The 14,687-nt window shown below is 35.5% G+C and overlaps 1 protein-coding gene across 2 annotated transcripts in view; it reads right to left on the minus strand.

Moving 5' to 3' along the window:
* Window positions 1-2,671: 2,671 nt before the first annotated feature.
* EIF2A (eukaryotic translation initiation factor 2A) overlaps window positions 2,672-14,687 on the minus strand; it is a 37,757-nt gene continuing 25,741 nt past the window's right edge. For both annotated transcript variants that reach the window (XM_030873237.2, XM_030873239.3), the window contains exons 10-14: window positions 13,666-14,237; window positions 9,750-9,863; window positions 4,567-4,695; window positions 3,697-3,762; window positions 2,672-3,074 (exon numbers count right to left, since the gene is read on the minus strand). In XM_030873237.2, the coding sequence (XP_030729097.1) occupies window positions 3,009-3,074; window positions 3,697-3,762; window positions 4,567-4,695; window positions 9,750-9,863; window positions 13,666-14,237 (947 nt within the window). In that variant the 3' untranslated portion in view covers window positions 2,672-3,008. The remainder of the gene's footprint in view (window positions 3,075-3,696; window positions 3,763-4,566; window positions 4,696-9,749; window positions 9,864-13,665; window positions 14,238-14,687) is intronic.

Genomic DNA, 14,687 nt, shown 5'->3' on the forward strand with positions numbered 1-14,687 from the left:
CAAATGTGGAAAAGTACATAACCCATTACTAATAAAAAGAAATAACAAAACCAAAAAGTATTATTTCCCTTCCCTCGATTTGGTAAAAATTCAAAAGACTTATAGATTTGAAAAGAATATGGGAAAATTTCACTGGTAGAAGTATAAATCTTTAAAGAAGGAAGGACTTCCCTGGTGGTCCAGTGGTTAAGAATCCGCCTTCCAACGCAGGGGACTCGGGTTCGATCCCTGGTCAGGGAACTAAGATCCCACACGCTGTGAGGCAATTAAACCCGCATGCCACAACTAGAGAGCCCGCATGCTGCAACTACAGAGCCCACGTGCTGGAGCCCGAGCACCCCAACTAGAGGAAGCCTGCGCGCGGCAATGAAGAGTAGCTCCTGCTCGCCACAACTACAGACAGCCCATGCGCAGCGATGAAGACCCAACGCAGCCAAAATAAATAAATAGATAGAAAAAAGTTAAACATTACAAATAAGGTTAAAGTTCCTTTTGACTACCGCCCATCCTAGTAGTCAATGTTATCAGTCCAGTGCATACCCTGTCCAAAGTTTTGTCTGTAAGTTTACATACTTAAATGTAGCCATAAAAAACATAGTATTGTTTCAAAAATATTCTGTATTATTTGGCAACATATATGTTTTGACGTAAATTGTATCTCTATTCCTTTTCTAAGAGAATTCCTTTTTTCCAGCTACAAAAGTTGGGTTTTGCCCCTTTTTCTCTTCTCTCACTGGGAAGCTTGTGTAACGCACGCACGAGCCTTTGTGTCTACTGCAGTTATCTCCCCTCAAGCTTACAATGGTATTCACAGATGCTTATGGTAAATGCCAAATACATTTCAGAGATGATTAAGGAAAGGAGATTTTTATGAGAATACAGGATTTATAGATTTTCCTTTATAATGAATACACAGCAGTGTATTTAAAATTTCATTTTCAAGCACACGTTTATCACCTTACACTCTTCTATCACCTTACTCTTACTCCCTGAGGACAATGTATTTAAAATAAAAATCAAACAAAATATGTAGTCAAAGAACACGTCAGTGATTTTTATATTGATATGTGCTCAGAAATAAAACATTTCTTTGGAAAAAATTAAATGGATTAAATTACACAAATAAAGACAATTCTAAAGAATGAGTCCAAGCAATCTAATTTTGGTCAGAACAGTCACCTTGGAGCAATTAAAAAGCATCTGACTAAAACAAAACGTTCAATGATACTACCTCTAAAATAAACATTTTATTTTATTTTTCTTAATTTTTTTTGGCCACGTGGCATATGGGATCTTAGTTCCCAGACCAGGGATCCAATCCATGCCCCTGCAGTGGAAGTGTGGAGTCCTAACCACTAGGCCGCCAGGGAATTCGCTTAACATTTTAAAAATGATGAATATATTTGCTGTAAACTGTGTAAACTGGTAATTCATTTTAAAAATTTAAAATTAAAAAAAATTATTAGGCTGCCAGGCCAAAAAACATTATACTGTCTCAGGATGAATTATTTAACATTTTATTAGAAAAACAATTTTTAAATATATTATAAAAGCAATATATTACTTTAAAAAAGCTTAAGTTTCTATTAACAGAAATAAATTAATGTTGAAAGTAATTATATGTACATGAGTGTGTGTATGTTCACACTCACTTCACACACAAAACATTTAAAATAGCACTCAAATTTTAATGCATTAGGTCTTTACCAAATCTTATTTGCAGCTTTGGGGCATCAGAGAACTCAGTTATCTGTTTGTGTATATCTCTCAAAGTATTCCTAGATTCTTTTCTTTTACTTAAATACTGGCTCTAGATAATGAAAACCTGTATCAATGCAAATGAAATAAAAATAACTTCAAATGTAAATCAGATGAAAAAAATTAACAGTAATAGATTCTAAAACCAAATAGAAATTAGTTTTGATAGCTATCTTGGATTATCAGTACATCTTTTATTCTTCATATGAGTGAACAATCAAAACAATCAAGATGACTATAGCAAAATGATCACAGTTCATGTTTAGAAAATATTTACCTCATCATTAAATGATGAGATTTATTATTTGAAATATCAAAATAAAATGTTTTGCTATTTTCTATTTTTATTCTATACTTACTTTTTAGAACTAGTCAGAAAAACTTTACTTCAAATACTACAAATAATATAAACAATTTAATATATTTATCTTATTATTTTTTAAAAATTTATTTATTTATTTATTTTTGGCTGCATTGGGCCTTCATTGCTATGCGTGGGCTTTCTCTAGTTGCAGCGAACAGGGGCTACTCTTTGTTGCGGTGTGCTTCTCTTGATGAGCAACACGGGCTCCAGGCGCGTGGGCTTCTGGAGTTGTGGCGCTCGGGCTCTAGAGTGCAGGCTCAGTAGTTGTGGTACACGGGCTTAGTTGCTCCACAGCATGTGGTATCTTCTGGACCAGGGATCAAACCTGTGTCCCCTGCATTGGCAGGCAGATTCTTAACCACTGCGTCACCAGGGAAGTCCCAACAATTTAACATATTCAGTACAACCTGATTTTAAGGTGTTTCTTTAACGTTTGATAATACAGTGTTTAGGATCAAGATAGCCACGTTATATATTCAAAGGAAATATTTCCCAAACTTGCCTTGTAAATTAATAAAGAATCCGTTAATTGACGAAAGTCAACAATGATCAAATTTAAAACGTCTTTATTCATTTATATGGTAAATACTGTCCCCTACTAAAAAACAATGACATTGGTCTTTCAATCTGTCAAGCTTAGCTTAAAAGAAAAATCTTATGTTTCTTTTCTATATCATGTGTTGACAAGATATAGGATGCAGGAGGTAAAAATCAATTTAACAGACATTATTAAATAATTCCACACATATGCAGAATCTTGGATAAATGGTTAAAATTATAAGTGAACATTAAATGTGGGCACATGAATATTCCATGTACACCAAAGGGTTTAACAGAAAATATGTTTGCATTGATTTCTGGTAACCAACTTGCTTTCTTTGAATCTTTAAATACCCAGTTCCAAATCTTCCAGCTCCTGGAGAAGGGCTTTCTCTTTCTGAATTTTCTCCAACTAGAAAAGTTTAAAACAATAAAGTTATTAAATAGGAAATAAAATAATTATTGGATCTATAGCCATATAGCAAAAGAGAAAAAATTTAGAGAAAGAATATTTCTGAGACTTTACCAGATCTACTGGTAAACATAGATTTAAAAATACAGATTAGAAACAAGTTCTAATTTGTTATTTGGTATGAATTAAGGTAGCAAAAAACGGAGCTGTCTTACTGCATGCATCTTTAGGTCTAATAAATCTTCCATTCTACACTTGGGCTTCAAAGTGTTGAGGAAAGGAGGAGGGAGAGGGGCAAACGGGACAGTGTGACCTGAGACACAGGAAAGAAGAGAATCTTCCATTTGTCTAACATAATATAAACTGCCTTGATTTTCAGCAGCAATGGCATTAGTATGCCTCAGAGGAAATAGGGACTTCCTCATTCACCACGATCCACATCATGTCTTCCCCTACCCTTGCCTATTTAAGACTAAAAATGTTAAAAAAAAAAAAAATGGCACATGGTTTTCAAAAGAAGTTTTAAAATCTATACGCCCTTTTACCAGATTAAATAATTGCTTATAATAAAAAGGGAAGGGTGGTAGTGACTGTGAGCCCAAATGAAAAATGCAGAAAAGACCTGATTTTTTTCTAGCTGTTTTCCAGTTGCTGCTTGTTCTTTCAGTTGTTCAATTGCTTTCAGTTTCTGGAAACATCAAATATATTATGAGTCAAAAGGAAGAATAAGTAATTTTAGAATGCAAATTTTCTTATTAACAATTCAATCATATAAATGTGAAGCCTGAATAAGGAAAATCAATTATCTTACATTTGTATCAGGAACAGACTGCTAAAATGCTAAGGTAAACTACTTTTTAAAATTAAATGTAAAATTGGGTATGTTAAGAACATGGAATTTAGCGAAGTATTTTTCAAGATTTTAATTAATATTATCATATATGTACATCTATGTGTATACATGTACATGTATATGTATTTAAATACATCACCATTTTCACCATTTATTTCAGAACCTCATTGTACCTGGACGATGTCTTTGGCTTTAAGAGAAACTCCATAATGTAGCCTGGGAAGGGCTCTAGAAACCTGGATTTTACCTCCAAGGCCGCCATCACAAACTGGTTGCAATTTGACAAGTTAATAAACTTCTTTTTGTTTCTCTTTCTTCATCTTTAAAAATGGGATAAATATCTGCTCTTACCTGTCTCACAAGTGTCTAATGAAAAAGTGAGTATAAAAGTGTTCAAATGTACATTATTTCTTATTACTCCAAAAATCAATAATAAAGACTAATATCCTTTAGACAACTGTGAACAGAACTAAACTAGGTGCCATTCCTAAGTTACAGTATTTCATGGTGAAAAAGCAACAATGAGGACTGTACAAACCTCTCGGATGCCTGTCTTTAGGCATCTAAGCATTACTTTCTTTGTATAATTCTCATGTATTCTTTCAATAAACACATGTGCTTTTCACTTAAGCCTCCCACCTTCTTCAGGTTCTTGATTTTTTTGTCTATCTCAGGGTCTCCGGAAGTTGACTGAGAGATAGTATTTCGTGGTGCGCTCTGTGGGGCAGGGGTAGGCGCCATATCTGGACTCTTATCACTTCTTGCTTCCTACAGGAAATAGTTTCAAAAATTCTATTTTCTAAAATGAAATCATTAAAGTATTTCAACAAACATAGCCTTGGTACATGAAATTCACAAACCAATATATGATTTTATCTTTTGCACATTTTATATAAAGAAAGCATCTGAATTGCTGGTCTCATGAAGTATGCTATATTGTCCCATAACAGATAATTACAATGAAGCGTTCAAAAAAGTCACAGTATAATAAACTACCCAAAAGGTTTTCACTATATAATTGTCATAGGGAACACTTTGCTAGATCTAGGATTTAAAGTTAGGGAATTCCCTGGCAGTCCCATGCTTAAGACTCTGTGCTTCCAATGCAGGGGGTACGGGTTTGATCCCTGGTCAGGGAACTAAGATCCCACATGCTGTGACGTGTGGGCCGCCCACCCCCCCCCCAAAATTAAGGTAACATAATAATAAAATAAAAAATAATAGTATATTAGTAATATAATATTATATTAGTAATATGATAAAATATTATGTTAGTAATATAAAATATATAATTAGTAATATAATAACAAATGGAAATAAATGAAATAACCTTAGCAGAGTAAACTAGGAGGTTTCTGTATCAGCAAATAAGCATTCCAAATTTTGGGATATTTTGGTAAGTGCCACTATGTGGATGGTTGGAAATGTGAGAGGGCTTTTCTAATTAAGGTGTTTGAAGTTTCACTCTTGGAATATCCTCAAAAACTATTACACATATATCAAGTACATGTAATAGATGATGCTACAGGATAAGTTCCATAGAGATTTATTTATAATCAGATCAATTCAGCTCTGCAAGAAAGTGCCACGGAAAACTTTGTTCCCTGAAAGGGACAGTATATTGCTCCCAATGTGATCAGATCTCTGATGACCTTTCTAGCTTCATCCCTTCTCACCGAGTAACCACTGATTTTGAACCATTTTTATTTCCCCTAAGGTGCCATATATTCTTACTTCCTGGCCTTCATGTGTACTGTTCCTTGTGCCTAGAACACCTTCAGGTCACCTGGCTAACCCTACTTATCCTTTAGGCCTCTGGAAAATTCCCCCACCCCCCAAGAAACCAGATTAGTTGCACAACACATGGTATGTTTCCTTACTGTAACTGCACTGTACTATCCCCCATGAGACTGTACCTGAGGTTTCTTTGTTCACTTGTGCCCTCAGCATAATGTGAGCTCGACTGTACATGCTAACTAAATGAAAGAGCAGAAGACCGACTCTCCTTTGTAATTATGACAAGACATACGTTTTGACAAGAGGAGGGAAAGGTTATGAAAGTCTTTCTTTATTGGACCAAAGGTAGGGTTTCTACTTCTTCCTTATAGAGTTCCCAGTGGAACACACAGACCCTGCAAGACTCTAAAACCTCTTAAGAGTTCTGGATGGAATACTCCGAACTACCAAAGCATCCCAGGGGAATATGGGACAGGCTATCACTCCTAGATCTCCAAATTTAAAAATGTCTGCCTGAGAGTTTTTAGAGAGTGCAGAACTGGAGTATTTTTTTTCTCTTTAGAGTCATGTTGGTTGTATTTTGTACATTACAATCAACAAACATTAATTCCTAACCTTCTATGTGAGAACATTACTGAGCACTTTAACAGAGTATTCAGAAAGAAATTATTTACTTTCCACTCTTAAGGAGCCTATAAGCTCTGATAATATACAGTTTGGTATTTTTCATAATATAAAATTAAAGAAGAGTGGATAAAAGGAGAAGAGACACACTTTGCCTGTCAAAATTCATTTTTGACATCAGATAAAAAAATTTTTAATTTAGTTGTTTGTAATCAGCTGAGAATATTAATTTTCTAGGAAGATAAATGTTATAAATATGAAAAACTATTAAAGTTAAGCGAGGGACTTCCCTGGTGGCGCAGTGGTTAAGAATCCGCCTGCCAATAGAGGGGACACAGGTTCGATCCCTGGTCTGGGAAGATCCCATGTGCCGTGGAACAAGCCCGTGCGCCACAACTACTGAAGCCTGCGCGCCTAGATCCTGTGCTCCGCGATAAGAGAAGCCACGGCAATGAGAAGCCTGTGCACCACAACGAAGAGTAGCCCCTGCTCGCCAAAACTAGAGAAAGCCTGCGCACAGCAACAAAGACCCAACACAGCCAAAAAAATTAAAATAAAAATATATTTAAAATAAATAAGTAAAGTTAAGTGAAATGACGATTTTCCTCCATATTTTAAAAAACCAAGAATAAGTTAAAATGTTTGTGTTAATATACCTGAATTCTGGTCATTCTCTAAAAAAGGTTATGTACATGGTAAGATTAAACTCTTTGTTTCAATTATTTCTGGTAAAGCTGATAAGCTTACAAAGTCATCACCAGTTTATAAAAGTACTTGGTTAGATTATGTACATCTGACTCCTTTATCTTTGGTTCCTTAATTCAGTCAGGGATGAGATCCTGTCATAGATCATTTACCTTTGTTCTATCACAGTCGTAACTTTTACTAACTCCAGCCAGTTGTCTCAAAAATACATACTGAAAGGATTACCTTGCAAGTAGAAAACTTTGTCATCACTGAGAAAACACGCAGAATAACTCCAAAATGACGGATTAGTAGTGTCATCTTTAGTAAATAACATGTGTGGGTGATTATATGGTTGTATGAGGTGGGGTGTGTGTGGGGGGTTGTTTTTGTAATTATTATGTTTTACATTCATAGCACTGATTGTTTTTTCAAAAGAACCACAGAGTTATCTTTAAGAAAGTCACATTGGGACTTCTCTGGTGATCCAGTGGTTAGGACTCCGCGCTTCCATGACAGAGGGTGTGGGTTCCCTGGTTGGGGAACTAAGATCCCACATGCCGTGCGGTGTACGCAAAAAGAAAAAGAAGTCAGACTATTTTAATATTAATTTTTCTAAACAAGACATACTGATTCTATGACCCTCCTCCCCAAATTTTATGTGCTCAAATACCAGAATAACACACAAAAATAAACAACTAATGGGACTTCCCTGGTGGTCCAGTGGGTAAGACTCCATGCTCCCAATTCATGGGGCCTGGGTTCGATCCCTGGTCGGGAACTAGATCTCACATGCATGCCACAACTAAGAAGTCTGCATGCCACAACTAAGAGTCCGCATGCCTCAACTAAGACCCAGCACAGCCAAAATAAATAGTAAATAAATATTTTTAAAAAATAAACTAATATTTTATTACAAAGGGACCTTAGCTCAGTACCAGCAACGGTCATATTAAAAATATCTTCTGATAAAGAGGAAGAAACATCACTTATAAAAGTGGGATTCTACGTTGAGGGGGTTTCTGAAGGCCCTTAAATCTCAGTTAGAAGGAATCTTATACAGTCATTATAAAAAACAGTATGGCGGTTCCTCAAGAAATTAAAAATATGTGATCCAGCAATCTCACTTCTGGGTATATATCCAAAGGAAACAAAACTCATTATCCCCAAGAGACAGCTGTACTCTCATGTTCACTGCAACATTATTTATAATAGCCAAGGTATGGAAACAATCTATGTGCCCTTCAACGAAAGAATGGATATAGAAAATGTGATATATAAACATACCTACATATTTACACAGAGTAGAACATTATCCAGTCATAAAAAAAGGAAATCCTACCATCTGCAACAACATGCATGAAACTGGAGGGCATTATGCTATGTGAAATAAGCCAGAAAGAGAAAGAGAAATACTGCATGGTACCACTTATATGTGGAATCTAAAAAAAAAAGAAAAGTCAAACTCATAGAAACAGAGAGTAGAATGTGGTGGTTGCCAGGAGCTGGGGGGTAGTGGGAGAAATGGCGAGAGGTTGGTAAAAGGGTACAAATCGTCAGTTATAAGATGAATAAGGTCTGAGGATCTCAAGTATAACATGGTGACTGTAGCTGATAATACTATATTGTACTGAATACAGTAAATGAAATTTGCTAAGAAAGTAGAATTTAAGTGCTTCATCCCCCAGAAGTAAATATGTAAGGTGATGAATGTGTTAATTAACTTGATTGTAGGAATCCTTTCACAATGTATACCTATATCATATCATCACATTGAACACTTTAAAATTTTTATTTGTCAATTATACCTGTAATTATTAGCTGGAAAACCAACAACAACAAAAAAGGAATCTTAGCTACCAGTTTGTAATATTCGGGGCCAGCAGAGGTGTCTACCCACTCTGATGAAAGGCCAAGTCCTCCTTTTTACACAAGTCTAATACATGGACTAGATCATTTTACTTGGAAGGACCTAAGCCTGAGTTATTTAAAGACATTTCTGGAGATGAAATATATTAACTACAAAAGAGCACACCGATTTTTTTAGGCCCAGATTTTAACAGAATGTGGCTGCATAATGAAATTCTATACCTTAAAATAGTAACTGCCTGTCAAAACACACAAGTAACCCAGAACTGTCAAAATTCAAGCATTAATAGGCAAGATGGAATTGTCTCAATCTCAAAAATGTGGTTACCATGACTTTACTAACCACAAATTTCCAGCCCAGCAGATCTCACTATCACCGTAAGCCACACACCATCACAATTTACTTGTCAATTATTATGCTGGTATGGTTTTTCAACTACCAAATCATATAAAAAATTATTTTAGAACAATTCCATTGTTTGGGTACTCTAGTGTTTAGATTCCCAGCTGAACAATTCCTATAGTAATATACTGAGTGACAAAATGGCCTTATAGTCATGTAATTTCTGGTTTCTCTTAAACATATGCTTTCAAAAAAGCAAACTATACCACTTCACACAGGCTCCTCCAAAAGGGTCTGTTGCAAGTAACACACTACATAATCCCATGAGGGTTTCAGGTTTTAAGGTCAGTTCCAGTTTCCTAGGTCCCACATTATATATAAAGGACTACTGAGAAATTCATAGGCAAACACGAAAGAGACATTCTGGCTACTTAAGTCTAACTCCAACTACATTTTATAACCTGTCAAGTTTTTAGGACTACAGTTCTTTAAACTTTAAGGCACATAGCTAATTTAACTGGTTTTAGTTGTTTGTTTTGTTTGAAAAGATAAGCGCCCCAAGTACCTGCTTTGCAGCTTTCTTAGCCTCATGCTTCCTTTGATTTTTAAGAGCTGTTTTTGATAACGGCTTCTCATTTCCTGGTTGTGGTTTCATATTCTGAGGTGGTTCCTCCTCATGCTATAGAAAATGTAAAATAAATGACTTTGAAATGGAGTCCACGTATTTACAAACATATACAACAAATTATACAATTTGGCTAGTACAGGACAAACTTACTTTACCAAATTTATCATAAGTTCACTGGCAAAGAATATTTCAAAACTCTTGTTGTAGGCACACTTCAACGGTCAAGATGGATTTAATAAGGATCTTCCTACTAGTTGATATACGATATCTTTCAGTTATATAAGAGTCAGCAAAATTCACTTTATTTTTGTTTAAACAATGGAATTTTTCTTAGTACTACCACTGACACATGATTTTTATGAAATTAGATACTAACAATAGTTTCTTCTGGGGTCCTTTTGGATCTGACTACTGCCAACAGAAACAGTTGCCTCATTTGTTTTCTCTGCACAAACAGTCACTTGCTAGATCTTGCAAAATCAGAGATTAGAAGATTAAAAATAAAAGCAAATGGAAAAACTAAAACAGACAATAAAAAATTAAATCAAATATGAAGGGGGTAACTACATACTTATAAATCCAGAATTAACATAATGAAGAGGTTTTAAAACACTAAATGACTTGTCAGACTATACTGTGAAAACAGGCAATCATTTTCATCATCAGATATTTATATAACTATCAACCACATTCAACAACAACAGAATTACATACAGGATCAAGAAGGATCTAATGTAAAACACAGTGACTATACTTGATAGCACTGTATTGTATAATTGTATAACTGAAATTTCCTGAGGGTAGAATTCAAATGTTCTCACCAAAAAAAAAAAAACAAAAAACAAAAAAAGAAGATAAATATGTGAGGTGATGGATATGTTAATTAACCACATGAGGGGAAACCTTTCACAATGTGTATTAAATCACCATGATGTACACTTTTGAAGTTTCTTGAGTACTAGATCTCAGAGCTGTATTGTACTTGTAAGTGCTATAATCAAATGTGCAGGGCTCAAACATTTAAGATATAGAGGAATAAGTAAAAAACCATAAAGTGATTTTTATCTTAGCAGCTGCATTAACTATTGCAGGCATCGAAGTTCTGTGTGTGAACATACCCTACTTGAAGCAACTGAATATATGAGAACCCACATTTGGAGAACAGACACATTTGCATGGCAAGCCTCTTGCACTTCTTTGATCCCCACTGCACATAATGTTAGTTAAGATATACTAATCCTTGAACATTTGTTTTATATTCTTTCAATAGTGAGTTATTCTATAGTATCTTGCTTTGGCTGAAAAAGTTTCTACTCATGAGAACTTTAAAAAAAAAGAGAAAGCAATTAAGAATGATGCAAGAAGAAAGGATGAGTTACAAGTCTCTTCCACACTATGAGCATCATGTAGCCACTGACAGACTTTCATTTTATTTATTTATTTTTAGCTGTGTTGGGTCTTTGTTGCTGCACGTGGGCTTCTCACTGGGGTGGCTTCTCTTGCTGCGGAGCACGGGCTCTAGGTGCGCGGGCTTCAGTAGTTGCGGTATGTGGGCTTAGTTGCTCCGCGACATGTGGGATCTTCCCGTATCAGGGATCGAAACCATGTCCTCTGCACCGGCAGGCGGATTCTTAACTACTGCACCACCGGGGAAGTCCCCTGACAGACTTTTATTTTAGATGAAAAAAATCCACACAGCTACTATGGCTCATGAGCTTTTCTAGCTTTAGCAATATGTGTCTACTGTACACACTTTCATCCTCATTGATAAAGTTTGTTTCTTCAATTACATCAATTATAAGACTGTCTTGATAAACACATTATAAAAGTGAAGGGTTTTTTTGAAAGCCAAGAAATACTTCTTTAAGTATAATTTATATATGAATTTTTACTTATAAAAAAAGTTATTTTTTCCTTCAGGGTGAAGAATCCAAACACCTTTTTTCCCCTCTGCTATGTAACCTTCTTCCTTTGTGAAGTTATTGACCAGACTACCTTTGTTTCTAGTAATTTCTTGACAACGTTTTCTTTGCCATTTAGTTTTCTGGAATTAGATACAAACAATAATTTCTCATTCATAGGCATATAGTTCCTTCAAATAAAATGATGTGATAGGATCACATAATCACCAGGTTATATACAAAAGCAAGAATTTAGTAGAAATCTTAAATGTCAAAAAAGTTTGGTTTGGGGACTTCCCTGGTGGTCCAGTGGTTAAGAACCTCCTTCCAATGCAGGGGGCGCACGTGCGATCCCTGGTCGGGGAACAAAGATCCCATATGCCGCAGGACAACTAAGCCTGCGTGCCACAACTACTGAGCCTGAGCGCCACAATTAGAGAGAAGCCTGCATGACACAATGAAAGACCCCACATGCTGCAACAAAGATCCTGCGTGCTGCTACTAAGACCCGGCACAACCAAAAAAAAAAGTAAAACAAAAAGTTTGGTTTTAAGAAGTTCTTACCTAGTTTTTTTTTTTCACTGTTTTCAAAATATATTCTTTCTATATTAATTTTTCTCCCTCCACCAACCAAATCAGTTTTATGAGTCAGAGAATAAAAATATACACTAATTCAGAAGTTCTTCCTCTTGTGCTATCTTACACAGATTTAGAAAGCAGGATGTGTTAACGTCACTTCTTTTTTTTTAATCTCAGGTAAGGAAAATTTCAATAAAGAGACAAAACAAATCCTAAGACTATTATATCTTTTTTTAAAAAATCTAAATACAAAAATAATAAACAGGGCTTAATTTGTTGTATGTTTCTATATATTTTTACTAAATAATTTAATGCAAGAAAAATGTTTCAACAACATTTCATTGAAGTCAAAATGCTACATTTTGTGGAGGAAGAAGGCTTGTTCTTTTGTTTTTCAGAGGGTTAGGAGCACAATGGAGGCACAGAAATATTTATCCTTTGAAAAAGTGTCTACTTCCCTGAGTGCCTTAATAATTAAGTGACTATATATTCCCATTTACTTGGAACAGTCCCAGTTTATACCTATTGTATGGTCATCATTCTATTAATATGAATAATATTGTTCATTCTTATAGAGCAACTTTATTCCTTAACGTCATCACAGAAACTCAGGATATTAATAAATGCTTTCCCCTGAGCTCTGAAATGCTAACATTTTAAAGTAGATCAGAATCTGACCAATACTCCAGTCATAACTTTACAACAGAGGTCTGGAACTGATGGCCTAAGGACAACAAGTGTGTTTTGTTTGAATAGCAGTGTTTTAAAAATTGAGAAATTTCATACAAGCATCCAGACTTGTCTTGAAAAATCAAACTTTTGGCAAACTGGGCCTAAAATCTCCTGTGGAAACAATGGGCTACTGCTGTGTAGTTGCTATGGCCTTGAAAGAGGGCATGCTCTCTCCCTTTCACCATTCTCTCCCACTCACCATTGCCTTACGCTAGCAGCCTAGCCTGACAGGCATTTGAATTTGAGCCCACAATCTACACCCAGTAAGTCACACCCAGTTATCTTTCCCAGAGATTTTACATTAATTACTTTGTCAACTTAACAATAATTCACCGGAACTTCCGTGTCAGTGCAGTGGTTAGGACTCCTCGCTTCCACTACAGGGGGCCCAGGTTCAATCCCTGGTCAGGGAACTAATCCCGTAAACCGCAGTGCACGGCCAAAAAAACAAACAAACAAAAAAACAAAACCCAAAACAACCATTCACCATCTTCAGCAGCAGGTCCTCCACAATTTCTACCCTAGAGTTTATATCTTCTAATCAGATACTAAGTAACACAAGAACATGCATAAGAGAAGGATCTAGGGAACGCTACACACTGAAAAACCTTTTCCTACCAAAGTAGCAAAACTTTACTTACCAGTTTGGAATTGGTGACTGGTTTATTTCTTAAAGCTGGGGGTCTATAAGCTGTTGCAACTTTAGGTTCTTCACTAGGTACATCACTTGGAACTGCTTGGTAAGTTATCGCTTTTTCTGGAAATATTCCATCTAAGAATGGCTGCCAAGAAACCTGCCATAATTCTGCATTTGATGGTACATCATACTTGTGTAGGACAGAGCCGGTATAATGCCAAATCTTGTACCCATTATTAACACGTAACCTGGGAGCACATGTGGCTGTTAAAATATGCTCACCATCTGGGCACCAAGCAAAATATGTAGAATCAGAGGCCACCGGTTTAGAAATAAGTTTGTAGTTTTTAACATCCCACACTTCCATTTGCCCCCTCAGATTTCCAAATCCAGCTAGTACTAATATATGTCCATGAGGGCTGTAGTAGGCTGCATTACGAGGGCCAGTTCCAAAGTCAAACACAGGATCACACTTCAAGTTGAAAATTGTTGCTTTGGCAGGCATGAAACCATAAACAGCACAAAACTCAGTAGAACTAGAATTCCAAACTACATCATAAATGGGGCCATTTTTTGCTAGAAAAAGAATATAAAATCCAAGTTAGTGATAAAGAAATACGTATAGTATTATAATATTTAATAGCACAAATTACAATCATAACACTCATAAACACATCAAACACTAAAAAAAAAAATCCAAAAATTTCATGGTATGTTAAAATATTTTTACATGACATACTATGGGGATTAATGTATGATTATAAATTTATTTAAGAACCCTTAATGAATCTTAATTTCTTTTTTTTTTATAATTGTTTTACAATTTTGTATATTATTATTTGTCTTTAGTACTTTTATTTAAATTTTTTTTTTTGGCCATGCCGTGTAGCATATGGGATCTTAGTTCCCTGACCAGGGATCAAATCCGTGCTCCCCTGCAGTGGAAGCACGGAGTCTTAACCACTGGATCACCAGGGAAGTCCCTTAATTTCTTGTAAACGTTCTGGCAATGTGGGCTCATAGAAG

Source organism: Globicephala melas, chromosome 4 (genome assembly GCF_963455315.2).
Source record: "Globicephala melas chromosome 4, mGloMel1.2, whole genome shotgun sequence".
NCBI classification, from domain to species: Eukaryota; Metazoa; Chordata; class Mammalia; order Artiodactyla; family Delphinidae; genus Globicephala; species Globicephala melas.